Source organism: Giraffa tippelskirchi, chromosome 8 (genome assembly GCF_054371585.1).
Source record: "Giraffa tippelskirchi isolate mGirTip1 chromosome 8, T2T-mGirTip1v1.2.pri, whole genome shotgun sequence".
NCBI lineage: Eukaryota > Metazoa > Chordata > Mammalia > Artiodactyla > Giraffidae > Giraffa > Giraffa tippelskirchi.
This window is the reverse complement of record NC_137282.1, coordinates 145,729,105-145,753,836: the sequence shown is the minus strand read 5'-3', so window position 1 is coordinate 145,753,836 and position 24,732 is coordinate 145,729,105. Positions and strand designations below refer to the sequence as shown.

The window sequence follows — 24,732 nt, the reverse complement described above, 5'->3', positions numbered from 1 at the left end:
CAAAACAAAACCTTAGTGCTACTTTTTCATTTTGCATAGGAGTTAGGGAACTTGCCAACTTGTGAGGCTTTAATAAGCAATAATCAGAGGTGGTCAAAATCACACCATTTACTAAAGAAAGCAGTTCAATGCTTCCTTAAAAATATTCAGCTCTTCTCTCTTCCAGTTTAAGTAACTGTATCTTCAGCTGGATGAATGCTGTTATTGAACTAATGAAAGGGTTGGCTTGTTGCTGGGAATTGTCAGAGATTTTATTCCCTTTACCCAGAGCCAAGACCACACAGGTAGGTTTCCTTAGGGACGTTTTCTGCCATGCAATTTTTTAGGGGAAGTTCACCTTTTCATTATGGTTATTGCTGTTTGGGGTTTTAGTCTTATTTAGGTGTTTCAGTTTGACTTCCCACCTTGGGTGGTTCCAGGGATTTGTCTGCTGTCTGCCTTGTAAAGAATCTGTCTGCCAATGTAAGAGATATGGGTTCGATCCCTGGGTCAGGAAAATCCCATGAAGGAGGAAATAACAACCCACTCAGTATTCTTGCTGGGATAATCCCATGGACAGAGGAGCCTGAGGGGCTATACAAACACACACTACCTTGTATGAAGTATCCTGATAAAGCTACAGGCTAAGTTATCAGAGATCAGTAGATGTGCCCGGGACAGACTTTAGTTTCTGCCATCTCAGTTTCTTGCCAGCTGAGCTATATATTTAAAGAGTTGTTTTTTAGAGGGCTCTGCATCTTTAGAAATTTAGTACAAAGAAGATTTCTTACTCTGCCATATTTTCTCCCACTGAAGGCCATTCCTTCATATCTTTCCACTTCAAACTTCCCAAGAGCTCCCTTTCAGTGAGTGTACTGTGGTCCTCCCTAAGTGGCTCTAAGTGGATGCAGGGAGTCATTTCTAGTGAGTTCTGCCCCAAAAGAGCTGTCACCAAAGAAAGCCTAAACTTCTTCACATAGTTTTATTTGTACCCAGTTAAGTACTGTTATCAGATGCTGAACCTTAGTAGACATCAGCATAACTTGAACCCAAATTATTTGATGATAAATGGATTATTGGCTTTTGTGTATTTCAGATTTGGCGCAAATACGATGCTGACAGCAGTGGCTTTATATCCGCTGCCGAACTTTGTGTGAGTGTTGCTGGGAGCTGTCTCCGGGCGAACGGCGGGTTAGCTCATCCCTGGGAATTTGATATGTGTGTATCATGAGCTTGATTTCTGTGTTTCCAAGAAACATGGATATGAATTTGCTAATTTTAAAAAACTGATTCACATTTAGAAGGTTTAGAAACTGTAGGTGACACTGATTGCTCTCTCTGGGAAAGATGTAATTGAGGATTTATGACACCTGTTTATGCTTCGAGCTGTTCTCTGGGTTCCGTTTACACAGGGCTCCCTTCAAACAGTGACAGCCCTGCATTTTGGACTTCTTGCTTGATAAAAAGCATTACATTTTCTCCCTAAAACAAGCAAACAACAATCCTTACAAAACAGCCTCTTGAGATTTTTAGGTTTATTTGCTCACTAGATAAAATGCGGCTCTTCCCTTGATCTCACAGAACTTCCTCCGAGACCTCTTCCTCCACCACAAAAAGGCCATTTCAGAGGCGAAGCTGGGAGAGTATACTGGCACCATGGTGAGTAACTGAGCAACGCGATCTCTCTGAAGATAGCTTCCCCACGGTCTCCCCAGGGCCCAGAAACAGCATCTGGCACAGAATTAAGGTCTCTCTGAGTGTTTGCCAGTCTAGACAAGTGCATGAGAAGACCTTGAACTCTGGGGAACAGTGACTAACTTTGAGCTCCTTTAGTCTCTCTCTTGGGATGAGACTGCACGCATATGAGAGAGAGCTGCTCATCTATCCTTCGGGAGACCTGGAAAGTCCAGTTAACATCAGGTTACTAAGCACCAGGCAGTAATCTCAAGTTATTGAGGTTTAATCCAAGTCACACAGAAACAAGGAAACATGGACCTAGACAACCAGGACCAAACACACGGGAGCCCCCCCTCCCCCCCAATGGATGATTCTACTCATTTAGTACATTCATTTAGGGCAATGGAGAGTCAGAAAGCTGAGAAATACATATTCCACCTTTGCCAACTATAGCTATGACCTTGAGAAATGGTCTACTGTTGTTTACTTCAGCTGAAAAATGGGGATTAATAGTACCTAACTGCTGCGAGGGCAAGTGAGGGGATGCATATGAAGTGCTTTGCAGAGCATCCAGGAAATAACCAACATTCAGTACATGTGAGCTCTTCCTGCAGCAGTTGTTGTAGTCCTTGTCATTATTTCCTTTTGCCACTCACACAATCACATCCTAAATGACCTGAGACTATTTTAGCATCAAAGTTCCCTGGAAAATAGTGAAGGAGAAGTTGCCTTTGGTGAACTCATTCTCACATTATCATTCAGTTCCTAGCTTGAAGCTTTTCTCCCAGAGCTACTCTATAATAATCTGTATTGAATCCGATCTGGCTTCTCTACCTTTTGTCTCCCCTAAGTCCCTTCCCATCCCCAAATGTGTGCTTCATTCCAATCAAACTCTGTAGGTTTCTTAATTAATAAGCAAGAAAACTACTGGTAAAGTTTTAATTGCTTGTGCAATTGCTACACTTACTATAGAAAAGAATTCTTAAACAGACTCATCTTACTGAACCTTCTGGTGAACCATCAGGGATGCATATCACAGAGAAGACTAATGGATCCCTGTTAAAATGTGTACTACAAGGTTGACCTATTTAGGCCTTTAATTGATACTTCCAAATACTGTATTAATTCTAACAACTCTTCTATAGCCTTGGCATTGTTCCTGCTATTTTGTATATCTGATGGTTGAAGCTTAGAAAGGGTAAGTGACTAAGCCACCACCAAGTTGATTTCCTAAACTCGTTTTAAAACTCCGATTAACTGGGAAATGGTAAGTTGTCTAGCCTAAGGCACCAGTTAAACTGGAAGTTGGGTTCGCCTGGCTTTCAGCCCTGGATCTTCTGGCTCTCACTCTGTATTCTGACTACTCCAAATGCTGTCCCCAAGCCAAGGGCACACGCCCTGGGAAGGAAGAATGTGGTCTTGACCATGACAACTTAGAAATGGCCTGGATGGGAGCTAAGCCGATGCTCAGGACAGACTCACACCCCAGGCTAGGAGATAATTTGGCTTCCTACTATGTTGATCTGTTTTAATAGCATGCATAATACTGTCTGAAATCCTTTGACAGGCTTAGCACTCAACAGTGAGTGGGAAATCCCTGAGAAACAGGAAGCAATTTCCCAGCTACCGGTGTATCTCTGGTTTCCTTTTGTCCTAGGTTCCTGTGAAACTGTCTAATAGCATGAATACTCTGAAAAAGGAAATTAGACTGAAACTGCCTGGGAGAGAGAATAATAAGGAGATTACTCTTCCAGTTGGGCACTTTTTTCAACATCGATTTAACATTATGTTAGCTCTGGCCATTGTTACCTTGATTTTTACTAACTTATAAAGCAGACCTTAGGCAGTGAAATGCTTGCACTAAGAATCCCCAGCAGATTTCTAGTATTTCTTTGAATACCTTTGACTCTGAGGGGCTTCCTCCCATCTCCAACTAGAATACTAAGCCACTACTTTCTGACTTTCATTAAACATAGCTCAGCTATTTTTTCCTTACTTTTGTCTACCTGGTTCTTGCTCATCCTTCAAGATTTAGTTAGAAATCATCTTGCCCTCTTCCATCATCTTCTTCTATAGTGGCTCCAAGTGCCTCTCCTCTGTGCTCCTATAGTATCTTGTGTATTTCAATGTCTTAACATCATAGTCATCTGTTTAATTCACTTTGCAAATATTCATTGAATACCTGCTATGCCTCTGGCACTATTCTAGTCAGCAAAGATTCAGCAGTGGGCAAAACAGAGACTGACACTAATAATAAACATAATAAGTAATAAACTACATTGCATGATAGAAGGTAATGAGTGTCATGGAAAAAATTAAACAGTAGACCAGATAGTGCCAGCAGGGCAGCTAGGATGGGAGATTGGGGAGGTGTGATTTTCAACAGGGTGGTCAGGGGTGGCCTTTCAAGATGATGCAGCTTGAGTAAGGACCAAAGGTGCAGCAAGCAGGGCCCCTGGGTCAGGGGTGTGCCTAGGATTTCCAGGAACAGGAGGAGACCAGTGTGGCTGGAGCAGAGTAAGTAAGGATGACACAGAGGCAGACCAAGTCAGGCTTTGGGGGCCATTGTGAGAACTTGGGGGTTTAGTTGGAGGGAGATGGAGAGTTTGAAGCAGAGGATGCCATGAGCTGGCTTTTGTGTTGAAAAGCACCTGAAACGGGCAAGGAAGGAATCAGGAGGACCTGTTAAGAGGCCAGGTGAAAGGATGGCGGCTTGGACCAGGGCTGGGAAGCAGAAGAGATGAGAACTAGATCTGTTTGAAGATGGAATCAGTAGGATTTCCTGATGAAACAGCTAAGAGTCAAGGGTGACACGGACACTGTTTACAGATCTTGCGCTCCACTAGCCTGTGATTCATCTGGGGCAAGGCATTTTATCTGCGTGTTCTTAGCCCTCACACGGAGCATGGCACACAGTGGGCTCCCTAATGAACTCTGTTATTACCTAATAGACACCTAGGAATAAACCCTGACAATATTAGTAAACTTTGCCCTTGGGATCCTCCTGCTTCTCTGATGTGTGTTCCTCATGACCCTCCAGCCCCAGCGTGATTCCTGCTCCCTCTTGGAGTGTCTCCCATACTACACACTGCACATGGCAGCATTTTGCACAGACTTGACGTTCCTCCAGCAGTATTCTGAAATTCTCCTTGTTCTCTTTCCTTTTTTAAAACCAGATCCTCCAGGGCAGAACCAGAAAGGGTGCCTGGGAGTGCTGAGCTCCATCCTTAGGTCCCACTGGGATCCTTCATCACAGAGTCATCCAGAGGGACCCCAATCAGAGAGTGGTTATGAGTCACGCTGAGCCCAGTGTATGGAGACAGACAGGGAGAAGGGAGCCCCACGATGATGACGGCAAGTAGCAGCTGTAGGAGTAAGGGCTAGAGCTAGAGGCAGCTGAGGAGACTGAGCAGAGCAAATCCAGAAAAGACAATCGGAGCAGGACAAGCCTAGGATTTGTCCTTATGGACTCGGAAATCACGTCACTGTGTTCCTTTTCTTGAGTCTGAAGTGGTTTTTCGAGTCTGAGGGGTAGGGTCTCACAGTGACTGAGAACACCCGCTCCCTCACCAAAACCCCCACTCTCTTAATGCTTTTCTCTCCAGTTAGAATGTGATCTGGCAAACCAGTTCACACAAAGATGTGAGTTCATTCCTTCAACGACTGTTTAGGGACAACCTACCAAGAAAGATACAGTCTCTGACCTTATAGAGTTTTCCAATTGGGAGAAAATTTGATTAAAAAAACAAAGGGAAAAGGTGCAAAAATTCACTCTGGTCTCCCCTTTCCATCCCTGTTGTGTATGTCACTGCCATACTGTCTCTACCCATAAGTAGCAGCCAAGTCCAATTTTCCCTTCAGTCCTTAAATACGTCGACATCACCTTAAAATGCAATTAAACTATTTTAAAAAAGTTTTCCTGATTAAAAAAAAACAAAAACAAGATGCATTACAATGAAGCAGCAATTCTATAACTTCAGCAAAGGCAGGACAAGAAAAGTTAGGTGGTCAAAAGGGAAAGGCCGGGGGAGGGATAAATTAGAAATTTGGGATTAACAGATACACACCACTATATATAAAATAGATGAACAACAAGGACCTGCTGTATAGCACATGAAACTATTAATATCTTGTAACAACCTGTAATGGGAAAGAATCTGAAAAAGAATATATATACACATACATATGTATAACTGAATCACTTAGCTGTATACCTGAAATATTGTAAATCGACTCTTCTTCAATTTTTTTCTTTTGTTTTAAAAGAAAAGGTAGGTGAACAGAATTAAAGTTAAATTTTTAAAAGACGTTTTCTTAACATGCAGTACTTTTATTTTCATTGAAACACTGCCAGTGTTGTTCTGGTACTAAATATCTTAATCATAATAATTGAGACTTCCTTTTGTGCTAGGCCCTGTGCAAAGCACTTTTCAAACATCTCATTTGATTCTTACACAAACTTTATGAAATAAGTATTTAAATAAATAACCTATTTTATAAATGAAAAAACTGAGGATTACAGGTCAGAGATGATAAGGATGGAGTGGAAATTCCCAGACCCCAATCTATCTTCAAACTGTATTCAAACTGAAACATTTATGACTGAAAGTCTAAGTGCTGAATTATAAAATTGAAAATTTTCAAAAGAGGGAAGGTTAAGCTCTATGAGAAATCAAGAAAAGGTACAAATCCCTACGAATAAAGTGAAGAGCAAGGTGAGGCAAAGGCCATGTTAGGAGATTAGGATCCTCTTAATATTTTTATAGATAAGATAATACAGGAGCTCTGACAGTCAAAACAGAATTTATTACCCAGAAAAATTGATTTTTCTCATGAAGTACCTAAACAATCCTGCGAACTGATATCTTATTAAACACCAAAGAGGAAACAAAGCAATGAAAGACAAAGGGAAAAAAGAACAGGTTCTACAAAATTGTTCTGGAGAAGAGAGGAACATTGATTGATTAAACTGGGGAAGGGAGAAAGGGAAGAAGAGTGAACTGTGGCTGCATAAAGCCCCAGGGGTCACCTCAGTCAAACATCCCATCATAAGGGGTAGGAGCAGGCAGGGAGGAGACATGTAGACTGTTTACAAAGCCAATACTTGGCTGAAAAGAGATTCTGCTCTTCATGCATCAGCCCTGCAACCCTAGTTGCCCAAAGCTCTTTTCTTCACAGTCTTATGGTTTACATTTAAGAAACCTCAGGCAGGCAGCCCTTACAATGGAATGCCCTGACCTGAGGAAAATCAGTGAAATGAAGACACAGCAATGTACACTTTTGATGATTTTGAGCTTAGATCCAGAAGGTGAGTCCTGAGAGGCAGCTGAGGGGAATCTGAACGGTCTTAACCAACTTTTGAGTATCTAGGATGAGAGATGTCCATGGACCAAGACTGTCCTGTTACTCATATCATGTGTCTGTTTCATAGCTAAAACTCCGTGCTGCTTCTGCTCAAGCATGCTGCAGTTAAGCATTCATTTTTATTCCAAACTGTCCCATGAGGATAGGACCATGATCAATCAAACTCCAGATGACCCCTCATTGGTCCTTTATGCACTGGTGAGATAGATAAGTGTTCAAGAATCTAGTGAGAGTTTCCACCCAAGGATCTGAGTTTGCCCTGAAAATTAGACGAGTTTAATGAGATTCAGGGCCATCTATTTCTTTTTTCTTTCTTAAATTGCAGAGGCAATTGATACTTTTCCAATGAACAGATATGGGAACTGGGCTACAGTTTTTTGTTTTTTTTTTTTTAAGGCCTTTTACATTTCCCTAAAGACTTTTGGGTACACTAACTTATAGAAACTCAACACTCTTAAAAAAAAGACTTCTAGGATCTGAGCTTTAACTAAGTGATACACCAAGTGTGAAATCACTTTACTGCTGCTTTAATGGCTTTTTACTGAGCAATGGACACAGTCAGAGGAACATTGCATTAAAGATGTGGTTCCAAGGTTTAGCATTAAATGCTTTACTTAGATGTAGCCTACCAAATGAATTCAAATTGACCCAAATAAGGATTGGCGTATTTGAAAACTGTTTGAAACCTGAACAATGAACAAGTCAAGGCAGAACACGCAATCAGAAAAGTTAAGGTCTGCAACCTTGTCTCACCTAAACTCCTAATTAATGTTCTGTACAAGGAAGGAAACTATTAACAAATTCCAATTATGACAACTAATTAAGAGGGGCTGCCAACACCTGGCAGGGGGGAATATTAGCTGTCTGAATAGAATATTATTAGGTAATACTGAGCTTTTTAAAATGTAAGCTCATACATGTGGGACATAACTAACTTATATACCTAATTCGAGCATGGAATGTGAACTATTGCAAAAACAATGAAATCTGAGAATGTGTCACACAAAGAATATCCCCATCCTATACCCTGTCCAAGCTCTCATCCTTCATCCTTCATGCCTGGATTAAAGCATCTAACTTCCAGTTGCTTCCTTCCCTAGGTCTCTGATCCAAGCCAACCTAAGACACAACTGGGCTTTTTTTTTTTTTTTTAATTTTTGTTGGAATATGGTTGATTTCCCTATTGGTTTAGACAGTAAATAATCTGCCTGCAATGCAGAAGACTGGGGTTTTATCCTTGGGTTGTGAAGATCCCCTGGAGAAGGGAATGGCTATCCACTCCAGTATTCTTACCTGGAGAATTACATGCACAGAGGAGCCTAGTAGGCTACAGTCCATGGGACTGCAAAGAGTTGGACACAACTGAGTGACTAACACCGTCACTTTTCACAATGTTTTGTTAGTTTCAGATGTACAGCAAAGTAAATGAGTTATATACTCTTTTTTAAGATTCTTTTCCCATATAGGCCATTAGAATATTGAGTGGGGATCCCTGTGCTATACAGTAGGTCCTTATTCATTATCTATTTTATATACAGCTCAGTTCAGTAGCTCAGTTGTGTCCAACTCTTTGTGACCCCATGGACAGCCGCACACCAGGCCTCCCTGTTCATCACCAACTCCCAGAGCTTACTCAAACTTCTGTCCACTGGGTTGGTGATGCCATCCAAACATTTCATCCTCTGTCGTTCCCCTTCTTCTCCTGCCTTCAAAATTCCCCAGCATCAGGGTCTTTTCAATTGAGTCAGCTCTTCGCATCAGGCGGCCAAAGTATTGGCATTTCAGCTCCAACATCAGTCCTTCCAATGAACACTCAGGACTGATCTCCTTTAGGGTGGACTGGTTGGATCTCCTTGCAGTCCAAGGGACTCTCAAGAGTCTTCTCCAACACCACAGTTCAAAAGCATCAATTCTTCAGTGCTCAGCTTTCTTTATAGTCCAACTTGCACATCAATACATGACTACTGGAAAAACCATAGTCTTGACTAGACGGACCTTTGTTGGCAAAGTAACGTCTCTGCTTTTTAACATGCTGTCTAGGTTGGTCATAACTTTACTGCCAAGGAGTAAGTGTCTTTTAATTTCATGGCTGTAATCACCATCTGAAGTGACTCTGGAGCCCACAAAAATAAAGTTTGTCACCATTGTTTCTCCATCTATTTGCCATGAAGTGATGGGACTGGATGACATGATCTTAGTTTTCTGAATGTTGAGCTTTAAGCTAACTTTTTCACTCTCCTCTTTCACTTTCATCAAGAGTCTCTTTAGTTCTTCACTTTCTGCCATAAGGGTGGTATCATCTGCATATCTGAGGTTATTGATATTTCTCCCAGCAATCTTGATTCCAGCTTGTGCTTCATCCAGCCCAGTGTTTCTCATGATGTACTCTGCATATAAGTTAAATAAGCAGGGTGACAATATACAGCCTTGATGTACTCCTTTTCCTATTTGGAACCAGTCTGTGGTTCCATGTCTGGTTCTAACTGTTGCTTCCTGACCTGCATACAAATTTCTCAAGAGGCAGGTCAGGTGGTCTGGTATTCCCATCTCTTTCAGAATTTTCCAGTTTATTGTGATCCACACAGTCAAAGGCTTTAGCATAGTCAATAAAGCAGAAATAGATGTTTTTCTGGAACTCTCTTGCTTTTTTGATGATCCAGCTGATGTTGGCAATTTGATCTCTGGTTCCTCTACCTTTTCTAAAACCAGTTTGCTTGAACATCGGGAAGATCACAGTTTACGTATTGTTGAAGCCTGGCTTGGAGAATTTTTACATGGAGGAGATGTCAAAATTACCAGCTTGTGAGATGAGTGCAATTGTGTGGTAGTTTGAACATTCTTTGGCATTGCCTTTCTTTGGGATTGTAATGAAAACTGACCTTTTCCAGTCCTATGGCCACTGCTGACTTTTCCAAATTTGCTGGCATATTGAGTGCAACACTTTCACAGCATCACCTTTTAGGATTTGAAATAGCTCAACTGGAATTCCATCACCTCCACTAGCTTTGTTCGAAGTGATGCCTCCTAAGGCCCACTTGACTTCACATTCCAGGATGTCTGGTTCTAGGTGAGTGATCACACCATCGCGATCATCTGGATAGTGAAAATCCCTTTTGTACAGTTCCTCTGTGTATTCTTGCCACCTCTTCTTAATATCTTCTGCTTCTGTTAGGTCCATAGCATTTCTGTCCTTTATTGAGCCCATCTTTGCATGAAATGCTCCCTTGGTATCTCTAATTTTCTTGAAGAGAGCTCTAGTCTTTCCCATTCTATTGTTTTCCTCTATTTCTTTGCACTGATCACTGAAGAAGGCTTTCTTATCTCTCCTTGCTATTCTTTGGAGCTCTCAACTTATACACAGTAGTGTGTCTATTTCAACTCCAATCCAAATTTATCCCTCCCCTGCCGAGTTGTCTTGAAATCTCTTTGCCTCCATGTCCACCATTATGCTGATGACTTCACCCAGTCTCATGGTTTTAAATACCAGCTAATGGTGACTTCCTCCAGGTTATAGCTCTGAGAGTACTTCTCTGAGCTGCTTGCACATACTTGAAGGTATGTCTCCACTTGGATGCCCAATATGCCTCTCAAACCTAGCATATCCAGAATTGACCTTCTGACCTTCCCCCACAGACCTGCTTCACTGGGGATCTTCTTCAATCCAGTGAATACGAACTCCACCTTTCAAGCTGCCCCTCCTTCAGGATTTATCTGAAGTCCCATCTCCTTTCTCAGTATTCTTCAGTATTCTAACACATTGTTCTGTTTCTTTGTCTCAGTGGTCAAGGAGATAATGCTGAATCGTATTTCAGATATTCATTTTTGCTGCTCCAATTCCACTGTAAGCTCCTAAAAGCCTGTACCCCCTTAATGATTTTTGAGAGTCTCTCACAGTGCCTTGCATGTTGTTAGACACATGGTAACTATTCAACACTTGTTGTTTAGTCGCTCCGTCATATCCCCTGGACTATTGCCTAAGAGGCTCCTCTGTCCGTGGGATTTCCCAGGCAAGAATCCTGGAGTGGGTTGCCATTTCCTTCTCCAGGGGATCTTCCTGACCCAGGGATCGATCCTGTGTCTTCTGCATTGAAGGTGGATTCTTCAGTGCTGAACCACTAGGGAAGCCCAATTATTCAACATACAATTCTTGAGTCAGTAACCTGGGAGGGGGCTCTAAATCCTTTCTGAGTGTACATGGCAACAATTTTCAGACTTTTTAAGAATGAGAATCCCTTTTTAAGTAAACAAACAAAAACATCTGTTAAGGAGTGATTTCCAAAAATATTGCTTAAAAATCAAGTTGCAAATAATACATAGAATGTGGTTCTATTTGTCTAAAAAAAACCAAAGATAGACATACTAAAATGTTTAAAAATTTTCTGGAAGGATACAGTCTATGAATGGTAATTATCTCTACAATAAGGACAGGAAGGACTTCTACTTTGTACTCTTTGCTCTGAACTATCTGCATATTTTTGACCTTGCACTCTATCTCAACTTATCAATTAACAATTGTTAAAAAAAAAATTCATGGACTGTAGTTGTACCTTGGATCTATTGTTTCTGGTAAGAAGTTATGATTAACCCAGTAATGGTTTTAAATGAATTTGTATTTTACAATCACTATGGCATCTATTGGGGCTTCCCAGGTGGCTCAGTGGTAAAGAATCCACCTGCCAAGCAGGAGACATGAGTTTGATCCCTGGGTTGGGAAGATCCCCTGGAGAAGAAAATGGCAACCTACTTCAGTATTCTTGGCTGGGAAATCCCAAGGACAGAGGAGCCTGGGTGGGTTACAGTACATGGAGTCACAAAGACTCAGACACAATTTAATGACCAAACCGCCACCAGATGGCATCTATATGGATCTTAAAAATTAAGATAAAGCTATTATTAAATCTTAGGAAAATTCTGGGTATAACTACAGACTCTGAGGGGTATCTTGCCTAAGAAGGGGACCTGCTGGCCTAAAGAATTTTAAGGAGTTTGTCAGTAAAATCATTGTGTTCCATTTCAAGAGACTTTATAGAGCCTTTCATATATTTAGTACTGAAAAATGTGGGGATGAAAATGGAATCTTTTTTTTTTTTTTTTTTTTTACTATTTGGCCTTATTGGGTCTTACTTGCAGCATGAGATCTAGTTGCAGCATGTGAACGCTTAGTTGCGGCATGTGGGATCTAGTTCCCTGACCAGGGATTGAACCTGGGTTCCCTGCATTGGGAACATGGGAGTCTTAGCCACTGGATCACCAGGGAAATCCTCAGTCCCCTGTCCCCAATGACACCCCCATGAACCACCAAAGTCCTCCATGATCGACTTGTGCCATGAGCAAATGTCCACAAAGGTCAGAGGGAAACTCACATAAATAGAGTTGTTGTTGTTTTTTTTTTTTTTGCTTTCTCACAGAAAGAAAGGCAATCAGAAAAAGTAAATACCACATCTCTGGCATAATCTATGGCACCAGATTTTTTTTTCATAACCAAAAATAAACCATGTACCACATTAACCATGAGATGTCCAGAGCCTGTAAAGCTAAGAGCCTGGTTTATGGAAAGAGTTCTTGTGACAGATAAGCTTGGATTTAAATCTTACTACTTTCTTATACAAATTAATCTTGCTAAATTCCAGTTCCCTGCCTGTATGGCATGCAGCTATTTCTTCTAAGAATGTGGTGACGATTAAATGAAATAACATATGAAGTGTTGGTTGCGCTACAAAAGTTCACTATTAGAGTTTTAAAAATTAAGAAACCATCAGTCCCCTGTCTGCCACAGAAATTGCCAAACATTCAAAATTCACCAAATGTACTTCTATGAATTAGTACAGACCTATTCACAAACAACTTTCTCAGTTACTGAGATCATGAATTACTAGGAGCTTACTCTTCCCTCCCTCTTATAAACTGGTCATTTTCTGAGACTTCTTCATAATCAAGTTTGGGGAGGAAGAAAATCCTGATAAATTCTTATAATCAGACTAGCAACCAGCTACTATTCTATTGTTTCAAGATGGCTTCTGTGTTTTAATAAATTTTGTAATACACATTTGTGATGCCAAGGTTTGGGGAGAATGGGATTTCAAATTCACTTCAAATAGTAAAAATAAACTTGATTTAGAGAGTGAGGAAAGATGAAGGAAGAACTCATATGTTTTTAATGTAAAAATCTGTTAGATTTATCCTCAGATTATCTCACTGCTTCTTCTTCCCTGTACAGCCTCCTCATAAGGATATAATTAGAAATATCCTACAAAACCAAAATGTTGCTAAGTCACAAAATCCACTCCTAGTACAACTTAGTAAAAAAATGTGTCTCCTCTACCTTGCCTAAACTAATCTGGTCTTCCCCATTTTAATTTTTAATCCTATCTTGTTTAAAGCTTAGTCTGATCTAATAAATTGAAACAGCTTCTTTGAGTAAGGAAAAGCTCAGCATCTTAGACTTCTCAGCCAGACCCTTCTCTAAAAATGACATCAAGGTGGGTAAGGAGAGAAAAGTGGCCCTGAGAACCTCGTGGTGAAGGGGAGGGGTCCAGGTCCCTGGACACAATGCTCTGGTTTCCAGGGTGATGACTCCTGACCACACAGTTGCTGCTACCGTGCTGATGCTCATGGTTGAAGCCATCCTTTAATTCCTGCTGAGTGCAGACCACTAATTCTGTGCCACACCCTCCTTCCAGCTTGCTGATTCAGCGATCCACCCCCATCCTCTGACCCACATCATCTCATACTCAGTCGGCTCCATAGAAGCCCTACTGGTCCTTGACTCAGCATCCAGATCCTTGGGATCTCAGAGTGTCCGGGGAAAGTGAAGCCACAGCAACTCTCCACACTCAGTGTTGTCCTTCCGTAGCCAGTGCTCTTCTCTCTCCAGAACCCCTTTCCAGTAGAGTCAGCTCACACATCCGTCTACTTCACTCTCATCTCTGTCTCACTGTCTCTCTTCCTTCCTACAGTCCTCTGAGGCTTATAGAGGGAGACTTTCTCCTGTATCATATCCTCCTCAGCTACTTTTGCCTTCATGGAAAAAATATTTCTTCTATCCACTGTAGGGAGAGACCCTATGAGTCAGCCTCAGCCAATTTAAATATATAATCAGAAGAACAAACTAGCAAAGCACTTCAATGACTTTCAAAATGAATTCCCATTACACGTATTTCTTACAGTCCTTTCCCCTTCTGCATTCCAGATGAAGATCTTTGACAAAAATAAAGATGGCCGGTTGGATCTTAATGACTTGGCAAGGTGAGTAGCATGGAAGTGGTGTCAAAGATTCAGAGACACATTCCTAGGAGTTTAATGACAGCACACTCTCCTTTCTGAAAGGTGAGACTTGATCTCCCAGGACCAGTGAATAGCTTATGTACCATGGCAAAGATAATTAAGGTTGCAGATAGAATTAATGTTGCTATTAACAGACATTAAAATAGACTATTCTGGAACATCTGGGTGGATGCAATATGATAACAGGGGTCCTTTAAACATGGAAGGATGAGGCAGAAGATCAGAATCACAGAGAAATTTGTTATATTGCTGCCTTTGAAGTAGAGGAAGGGGCCATAAGCCAAAGAATGCAGGCAGCTTCTAGAAGCTGAAAAACACTAGAAAACAGATTCTCCCCTAAAACCTCCATAAGGAATACAACCCTGTCAACACCATGAAACACCAGTGAAGTCCATTTCAGATTTCTGAGTTCCAGTACTATAAGATATTAATTTGTGTTGTTTTAAGCTACTAAGTTTATGGTAATTTGTTACAGCAGCAATAAGGAACTGATTCAATGACAGAAAAGTCCTAAAATATTTTTTCATGGGAATCTTCTTTCTCTATCCCTAATTCTGAAATGAAGCCCTACTACTCTATATACAAGCTCCCTTCTAAAGGAAAAAATGTCTAAAAACTATCTAAAATATGACGCCAACAAATAGATGAGAACAGTATTCCTTGCTGAGTCCCAGGATGTTCTACCCTCTATTTGGCTTAATTCTCTCTACCCTGGACATCCAGAGAAGCAAAATTTTCCACATTGTTTCATGATATTTTTTCTACCTTTCCCTATATATACACCCATGATTATGAATACAACATAAATGTAAGGTTTTAGTCTTTTGAAACTGACTCAATTCCACTGAAGTACAATTGAAATTACGCAGAAAAGAGAAATAGGTAACTTTTGTTGAATATAACTTATATACTGTATAATTCACCCTTTAAAAAAGTGTACAATTCAGTATATTTTAGTATATTCATCAGGTTGCTCAACCATCACCACTACCTAATTCCAGAACATTTTCACTAAGGCAGAAAGATATTGCATAACATTAAGAATTATTATCTCCTCCCCTCTCCCGCCAGTCCCTGGCAACCACTAATCTACTTTTTGTTCCTATGTATTTGTTCATTCTGGGCCTTTCATATAAATGGAATTATACAATATGTGGTCTTCAGTGTCTGGCTATGTCACTCAGCATAGTGTTTTCAAGGATCATCCATGCTGCAGCATGTATCGATAGCTCCTTCCTTTTTATACCTGAATAATATTTCACTGTATGTATATACTGTTTTGTTTATATGCTCATCGGTTGATGACCATGCAGGTTACTTCTACTATTTAGCTATTATGAATAATGTGGCTATGGACACCTTTGTACATGTCTCTGTGTGACCATAAGTATTTGATTCTCTTGGTTATATACCTGGGAGTGGAACTCAGTAGTTCTGTGCTTACTTTTCTGAAAAACTGCTAAACAGCTTTCCAGAGTGGATATGTCATTTTGCATTCCCATCAATACTGTACGAAGGTTTGGTTCTAATTTCTCCATATTCTAACCAGCATTTATTGTTGGCATCATCCTAGCGGGTGTGTTCCTCACTGTAATTTTGATTTGTATTTCCCCGATGACTAATGATTCTGTACGTATTTTCATGGCCATCTGTATATCTTCTCTGGAGAAATGTCCATTCAGATCCTTTGCCTACTTTAAAATTGGGTTAATTTTCCTTTTATTGGAGATTAAAATATATAGCAATATGTGGCAATTCTTTGTAGCATATGTAGCAATTCTTTACATATGCTGGATACTAGATTGTTATCAGTTACATGATTAGCAAACTTTCTCCCCCCATTGTATAGTTCCCTTTTTACTTTGATTGTATCCTTGGAAGAACAAAAGTTTTTGATTTTGATGAGGCCTAATTTATCTAATTTTGCTTAATTTTACAGAATTTTGTTTTGGTTGCTTATGTTTTAGGTGTTGTATGTAGGAAACCACTGCCAAAATCTAAGCTTCTGAAGCTTTATCCTTATGTTTTTTGCTAAGAATTTTATTATTTAAGTTTTTAGTTTTAGGCCTTTGATACCGTTTAGATTAATTTTCATATATGGTATGAGGTAGGAGTCTATGTGGATATCCATTTGCCACAACACCATTTCTTCAAAGACTATTCTTTCTCCATTTAATGGCCTTGGCAAAAATCAATTGACCATAAATGTATGAGTATATTTCTAGACTGTCTTTTCTATTCCATTGATCCACATGTCTATCCCTATGATATTGCTACATCTTATGTTGTGCACTCCACCTTATCTTGATTACTGTTGCTTTGAGTAAGTCTTTAAATCAGGAACGATTTTCAAAGGTTTGTTCAAGATAGTTATGGCTATTCCAAATCCCTTGCATTTCTGCATGAACTGTAAAATCAGATTATCAATTTCTGCAAAAAAGGCAACTAGGATGTTTACAGTAATTACGTTGGATATACAGATAAATTTGAGGCATATTGCCATCCTAACAATATTAAGTCTAATTCCTGATCATGGGATGTCCTTCAATAATATTTCAGTTCAGTTCAGTCGCTGAGTCATGTCTGACTCTTTGTGATCCCATGGACTGCAACACGCCAGGCCTCCCTGTCCATCACCAACTTCCGGAGTTTACTCAAACTCATGTCCATTGAGTCAGTGATGCCATCCAACCATCTCATCCTCTGTCGTCCCCTCCTCCTCCTGCCCCCAATCTTTCCCAGCATCAGGGTCTTTCCCAATGAGTCAGTTCTTCGCATCAAGTGATCAAAGTATTGGAGTTTCAGCTTCACCATCAGTCCTTCCAATGAATATTCAGGACTGTTTTCCTTTAGGATGGACTGGTTGGATCTCCTTGCAGTCCTAGGGACTCTCAAGAGTCTTCTCCAGCACCACAGTTCAAAAGCATCAATTCTTCGGTGCCTAGCTTTCTTTACAGTCCAATTCTCACATCCATACCTGACTACTGGAAAAACCATAGCTTCGACTAGATGGACCTTTGGTGGCAAAGTAATGTCTCTGCTTTTTAATATGCTGTCTAGGTTGGTCATAAGTTTTCTTCCAAGGAGCAAGCGTCTTTTAATTTCATGGCTGCAATAATATTTAGATTGTCTTTGAAAACTATAAATCAATGTTGAAAAAAATCACTCTCTAAGTCTTAGGGTCTCTTATACTTATTCCTAAGAATTTTATTCTTTTTGATACTATTATAAGTGGAATGGTATTCCTGCTTTCTTTTTTGGATTGGCTATTACAAATATATATAAAAACAATCGAATTTTGCATATGACCTTGTACCTGCAACCTTGCTGGAATTTTTTAGTGTCTGTGGTGACTACTAATTCCTGTGAAAGTCTTTCCCTTCTTTAATTTTTGTACTGCATAAATTCCTATTTTCCAAGCACAGATCCTATTCTGCAGAATAACTTGGAAATTGTCTGTCCTTTCCTCACACTTGAGTTATACATTTTACTTGTAATTGAGAGCTGGAAGATCATCACGTGGATTACATTTTTTGTTTTTGGGTTTTTCCCTGTTTAGGATTCTGGCTCTTCAGGAAAACTTCCTTCTCCAATTTAAAATGGATGTAAGTAGTGACACTTCTCTAGATGGGTTTGTACCATTCATGTTTCTCCACAGATTTCAGAGGGAGGGAAGAAAGGCATTTAATTGTCTTGCCTTTAATTTATTTAGAGACTGACAAAGCTCAGTGCTGGGATTAAGGATTGTTGACTCAAAGTTTATAAAAGTTGCCTAAGACCCTGGAGGAATGGTACAATGAACAGAAGTTTCACATTACTGACTGACATACTACTTTCTCCATACACAGGCTTGTTCCACTGAAGAAAGAAAAAGGGACTTTGAGAAAATCTTTGCTCACTATGATGTTGTAAGTGTGCCTTTTTGATATATTGCGCTGGCCAACTTTAGGTAGGAAGCTTGTTTAGTCCCTGTGTGGTCACAGACCCTAACCTGTGTAATGAATAGCAATCGCACATCTGTGTTGCTATGTCAAGGCACCCTTAGCTTCTCTATAATAAAACTTCTGAGAACTAAGTAAAAATAGACAAGGGAGTATTGATGATGGAGAAGAGAATAAAGTCGCTTTTTTTTTTTTTTCTGTGCCTTATATCCAAATTAAAAGAAAGTTTCTCCTTCTTGGTCTCTATATCAGTATGCTCAAATACAAAAGCAAATAGTCAAATAAAAAAACCACACCCAATCTAAAGAAATAGGGGGAAAGTGAATTCATGTTTGTAAAGATCTTAGAGGAGTTCCTGGCACATAGCAATTACTGGACTAGTGTCTGGTAAAACACACTAAGGAAATGGATTTTTTTTAATGACATTTTAAAGGTTCAGGATTAAAGAACCTTGAAAATGGATGACTTGTCATAACTGAAACTTTAGAGAAGAAACTGAAATATTTTAATATGTATTGTATTTTTATAGGCATTCTTATAAAATGGGTAAAAGAATAAGATTTTATACATGAACCATATAATAGTTCTAATATGCTCAATCTAGTACCTCTTGAATTTAAAATATGTTTTGATAATAATTAAATCATTGCTAAATCATAAAGAAAAATCTTAAAATGGCAGTATGTCCTTCAAAGGGTCAATGAATGTATAATTAGCACTAGTCTGAACTGAGTCCTGGTATTTGAGAAGTAAATAAAGTCTGTATAATCTTTAATGCTATTTGTCACAGTAAGGAACTCAAAACTACTGCTTCCATCAAAACTACTGCAAACCATTCCATTGATTACATGAGGGGAGTTACTTAGAGTCAATTCTTTTGATTTATGTGGAGCATGCATGTCCTACACAGAGAACATGTTAGAACATGCTGTTTCCAAACCTGCTTGCAGTCACAAAAGAATACTGATTTAGTCTACTTGTGTAATTTATTCTTTAAGCTTTTTGACTTAAGAAAATTATATATGGCTGATTGTATCTTTTATCTTTCAGAGTAAAACTGGAGCCCTAGAAGGCCCAGAAGTGGATGGGTTTGTCAAAGACATGATGGAGCTTGTCCAGGTGACTTCACGAGCCTGTGTAGATAGATCATTCTCATCAGGAATTGGGGCTGCTGTTTTGATTCCATTATTTATTTGGGGGGAATCAGTAGGGCCAAAGAGTAATGGCTGCAGAAAATCTAGGAATGTAGCCTATTTAACAAACTTTGATCATCTGTGCATGTGTGCTAAGTCTTTTCAGTCGTGTCTGACTCTTTACAATGCTATGGACTGTAGCCTGCTGTCCATGGGATTCTCCAGGAAAGAATATTGGAGTGGGTTGCCATGCTCTCCTCTAGGGGATCTTCCTGATCCAGGGATCGAACCTGTGTCTCTTATGTCTCATGCACTGGCAGACGAATTCTTTACCACTAGCACCACCTGGGAAACCCTTGAGCATTTGTGAAACCCAACAAATCTCGTCTCTCTTGAGATCATTTGTAGTTCCAATTAAGTGAAGCCCCCATAGGAGCTTCTTGTTACCATCACTTGAAAGTCATCTATTTTACCAAAGGAGCACCCAGCTGTTTTATTTTTTGATTACAGAAAGTCTTCCTCCTAGGGACTTGGTTACTAGAATAACTAAAACGTTTAACTTCATGTAATAAATTCCATACTTGGGATTCTTTTTTTTTTTTAAACACCAAGGGGCTGCTCCTGTTTGACCATTTCCAATTTGCCTTGATTCAAGGACCTAACATTCCAGTTTCCTATGCTATATTGCTCTTTACAGCATTGGACTTGACTTCATCACCAGTCACATCCACAACTGGGTGTTGTTTTCTCTTTGGCTCCATCTCTTCATTCTTTCTGGAGTTGTTTCTCCACTCTTCTCCAGCAGCATATTGGGCACCTACCGACCTATGGAGTTCATCTTTCAGTGTCCTATCTTTTTGCCCTTTCATACTGTTCATGGGGTTCTCAAGGCAAGAATACTGAAGTGGTTTGCCATTCCCTTCTCCAGTGGACCACATTTTGTCAGAACTCTCCATCATGACCCGTCCGTCTTGGGTGGCCCTACACAGCATGACTCATAGTTTCATTGAGCTAGACAAGGCTGTGGTCCATGTGATCAGATTGGCTAGTTGTCTGTGATTGTGGTTTTCTTTCTGTCTGCCCTCTGATGGATAAGGAGAGGCTTATGGAAGCTTCCTGATGGGAGAGACTGACTGTGGGGGAAACTGGGTTTTGTTCTGATGGGCAGGGCCATGCTTAGTCAATCTTTAATTCAATTTTCTGTTGATGGGCGGGGTTGTGTTGCCTCCCTGTTGTTTGACCTGAGACCAAACTATGGTGGAGGTAATGAAGATAATGGCGACCTTCTTCAAAAGGTCCCGTGCACGCATCGCTGCACTCAGTGCCCCCAACCTTGCAGCAGGCTGCTCTAACACCTAGCCTAAGATGGCTATTTTATTTAGGAAGGCATTGCAGTGGTTGGGATTGATATAATTTAGATGATATGTACATCACAGAGCTGTTCTATGTAGGGTAAACAATGTTTGAAAAAGCAATCTCCTGAGATCCTGATGAACTGTATTGACTAGCCGCACGATCCAGGAAAAATCCAGGTATTTTCAATTCTTATGTGGGTGTTTTTCTATGGGACTGTGTAGCCACGGAAGTTTGTAGTTTCATATCCTTCAGTTCAGTTACCCAGTTGTGTCCGACTCTTTGTGACCTTAGGGATAATATCCTTAGGGATTGCTTTTGAGGTCTGTATAGGACACAAGGATCATTTCTTGATTGGCCTAAATGGCAATAAATTAGAGTAGCAACAATTAACTCTTTTTGGAGTCTCAGACCTTCTTGAAAATCTGATTAGAATTATGGGGTTTTGCAGTGGAAAAATGCCCAGATACAGATTTTGGCATAAATCTCCAGAAAGTTTACATATTGTAGTTAAGTAGGTATGATGAGACATTTTTTTTTATTTCTGAGGTCTAATGAGGATAACTCTTAACTCTTATTAATCCCACTCAACTGGCCCCTTGTCCCTTCTTTGTCCCCTTCACATGTTGCTCCTGTGGGAGATTTCACCAGTGTTTGCACAGTCAGAACAGTCGCTGGGTGTTGGTGTGGTGTTGTCTTTTATACACTGATTGATAAAGAAAAAATCCCATTTCACTCATTATCTATGTAACACCAGAATGATTTCTGTCATAGAAAGTGAGCAGTTATCTATGGGACATAGCACCTACCGACCTGTGGAGTTCTCCACAGGTTACAGCAGAAGCTGCACAGCAGAAGACTTTGTCTAACTGGAGTTTTAATTTGCTTTTGTTAGAATAAAATGGGATAGGGAACCTGTTTTCCAGAGCTGTGTGGCCTCCTCTTTGTAGGGGCCTCCAGGGCCCCTAAATGCCTGTCGAGCCCAGAGGCTTCAGATCCTTCCAGACTCTTTCAATTGCCTTTCAACCATCTCTGGGTTTGGCAATGGCTTCCAAAGGTTAATGTAAGACCATGGAGTAAAACCTAAACCAGCAACAGAGCAGAGCAGATAATTTTCTAGAGAAAATTAAAAGAAAAAATTTGAGACCATTTAAAAACCTGAGCTGGAAGCCGAAGTCTGTCTCACTCTTTGATGGACTCATATCACCTCTATGGGAAATCAGAGGCTCCCTGTCATTTCTGTCCTTGCCACTCTGTTTCTGTGGGGTTAGTGGAACTTCTCCATGTTAGTACCAGACAGCTTGAGACAGCCGGTTTCTAAGGACTGGGTCAGATTGTGGCCCGTAATACAAAAGCAGTTTATAGGAGCTGATCTCTTGAGCTACAAAGTATGTACACAGTAATTAGTTACTAATGTTCTCCCCTGAAGCCAGGTGATTGAAGGCGCCTATCTTTATTGGTCCTTTCTAGTCTTCCACGTTGCTTAAAAAAATATTCACCATACAATTTGAAAGATGTAGTCAAATATGACCATTGGGTCATTGAGACCCTGAGACAACTGAGATCTGATATTTCTCAGCTTCATTAACTAGATCCATCTCCTGTGAATTTTCTTTATTTTCATTTTATAAGAAAGGGCCACAAGGCAATTAAGCCAATATCTGTAACTTATTCTAAAAGCAATTTTCAGAGCATGCCATGGAGTCAGCAGGGGGCTGGCTCAGTTTCTAAACATACAGTTCTGGACAGAATCCCTGATGTTTATAATAATCCTGAAATGGCAACCCACTCCCGTATTCTTGCCTGGAAAATCCCATGGACAGAGGAGCATGGCAGGCTACAGTTCATGGGGTCGCAAAGAGTTGGACATGACTGCGTGACTTGAACACAAGCTTATTTTATAGCTTTTTAATTCTTGTCCAGTCATGTATGATGCATAGGTTGAATTTGTGTTAAAAAGATGATTTGATTACCAGATCACCCTTTTCTTTAACCTCTGGAAAACAGTACCCAAGCCTGTTCTCCATCAATGTGTTGAGACAGCAAGTCCCTGAGGGAGCAGACACCATAATTTCTGCACAAGATTTTTTAAAAGACTGTAGCTCACTTAGCACAGCAAGAAAATCAACACCAACACAACAGTCTACATCCTAAACTAGAAAGTGGGAAGGCAAGACATTCAAGATTCTAAGCACCCACCAAGAAGTACACATGTGAACAATAATGTTAGAAGCCATATAAAAGGGACGCCAGGATGACCAAGGTGTCTGCCTGGAGATGATGAGAGGTCCTGCCCCAGGTCTCAACAGTTTATTCTCTTCCCTGCTCGACACACCATCTGCTTTTCTCTGTTGTTGACAAGAAGATGGTTGGCAAGAGGGGACGCATAGAGGTCTTAGAAGGGGAAACTGCATGCATTTATATTGGCAACTTGTTATTAAAACAGAGGCCCTCAGTGGTTTCAAATGATTTGTCTTCTGTGATCCAAGCATTTCTGAGCTGTGTCATTCAGTTCTCCTGACTCCTAGTAAGTTATCAAGCATTAAAAACACAACTCAAAAGGTCCAAAGAAACTTCCTTCGCATATACCCACATTCATACCCACAAGTGCCTCCCAACACATACTTCCACACAGGCAAAAATATTTCAACTCACTTAAAGGAAATAATTCCTTTGCAGGAAACATGTTAGGAAAAAAAAAGCACTTAGAATAGCCTGGTTATTGCATCAATACCTTAGCAAATTAATTTTTGCTAATATGTAAATGACTACCACCTGAGACTTTTCAAAAGAGTGGGAATTTGCTAAAAGGATCCTGAGACAGGGTGTCACTTGCTACAGAAAGGATTGTAGCCAAAGTGGTTTGAGGATACTGAAGACCAAACATCCCTGCCTTGTAACTGTACAGCAAACCAGCCTTTAATATGGAGCCACAAAGGGTAGCGTGCTGTTTTCAGAACCTCTAGGCCACATTCCCTGGGGCCACTTCTACACCTGCTTGGCACTGACACCCAGGGAGCTTTACTCAACAAAGAGAACCTACAGACAATGGGTTACACCTTAGCCTCTTTGTCCAATCACTCAAGAAATTCTTGGCAGAGAAGCGAAGTCCACCAAGTTTAGCTTCTGGCCCCCAATTTTCCCCTCCTGATTCTCCCAGAATCCTGCCCCACTCTGGTGTTTTCTCTTCTTGCTCTCTGCCATCTGGCTCCCAGTTCCTGCTGTTCTTTCCCCTTCTCCTCTCTGTTAAAACCTTCTATCAGGGTGGATTTGGTGTCAGTCATTTACCCTGGGGGACAGTGCCAATTAGCTTGTCTTAATGTGGCTGTCTAGTTGTAGAATGAAAGGTTTTGTTTTCTATTGCAGGTTTCCTAGAACTTTCTTTGAAAGTGAGGAAACCTTGGGGTGAGGTTAGGTGATGGCAAATGTTTCTGAGAGTTCATGAAATCAAACCCTGCAAACTGCTGCCTGCACTCTTTACTCATAACTAGTCCACTAATTGAAGGGTTTGAAAATCAAAGGGTTTGGAAATCTGATTAGTTGGTTTTTCCATTCTCTTCAGACGCTGACTTTTAAATTTAGATTCATCACCATTCATATGGCTTTCATTAGGCCAGCCATTCCCCACGAGAACAGAGAACTGGTGAAATGAGCACTTAATTGGAAACAAAAGACTTGGGATCAAAAACGCTCCTGCAACTTCTGGCATGGCAAGATGTCTCAGTTCTTTCTGAGCCTCTGTGATCTAATCTGTAAACAAGGAGTAATCATTTACCTCCCAAAGTTATTGTGAAGGTTAAATAAAATAACCTAGGAAGAATCACCGAGTTCCACCATTGTTCACTTTTGTAGGCCTTTGAGTTTAGAACATTTTCCTAGCTGACCTGCATCACAATTCCTTCTTAGCCCCTGAAATATTCCTTGGAATAAATCTGATGGGGTCTATCTGGCTCAACAACATAATTCTTCAGATTTTAATTCATTGTTACCTTTTTAAAAAC

General features: G+C 40.3%; 3 protein-coding genes across 16 annotated transcripts in view; 1 reads left to right on the top strand and 2 right to left on the bottom strand.

The window, feature by feature from the left end:
- Positions 1 to 24,732, bottom strand: part of SLC17A1 (solute carrier family 17 member 1) — a 215,238-nt gene that overhangs the window by 42,446 nt on the left and 148,060 nt on the right. The window lies entirely within an intron of this gene.
- The window catches only part of LOC145518219 (histone H2A type 1-A), a 60,667-nt gene that overhangs the window by 3,315 nt on the left and 32,620 nt on the right, over positions 1 to 24,732 (bottom strand). The gene's annotated exons all lie outside the window — the stretch shown is intronic.
- Positions 1 to 24,732, top strand: part of SCGN (secretagogin, EF-hand calcium binding protein) — a 50,027-nt gene that overhangs the window by 24,680 nt on the left and 615 nt on the right. For 4 of the 5 annotated variants that reach the window (XM_081522132.1, XM_081522137.1, XM_081522134.1 and 1 more), the window contains 6 exons: positions 1,076 to 1,132; positions 1,561 to 1,638; positions 14,210 to 14,265; positions 17,864 to 17,909; positions 18,153 to 18,212; positions 19,296 to 19,364. In XM_081522132.1, coding sequence (XP_081378258.1) covers positions 1,076 to 1,132; positions 1,561 to 1,638; positions 14,210 to 14,265; positions 17,864 to 17,909; positions 18,153 to 18,212; positions 19,296 to 19,364 — 366 coding nt within the window. Of the gene's footprint in view, positions 1 to 166; positions 285 to 1,075; positions 1,133 to 1,560; positions 1,639 to 14,209; positions 14,266 to 17,863; positions 17,910 to 18,152; positions 18,213 to 19,295; positions 19,365 to 24,732 lie in introns of all 5 variants that reach the window. The other variant, XM_081522136.1, reaches the window with a different exon arrangement.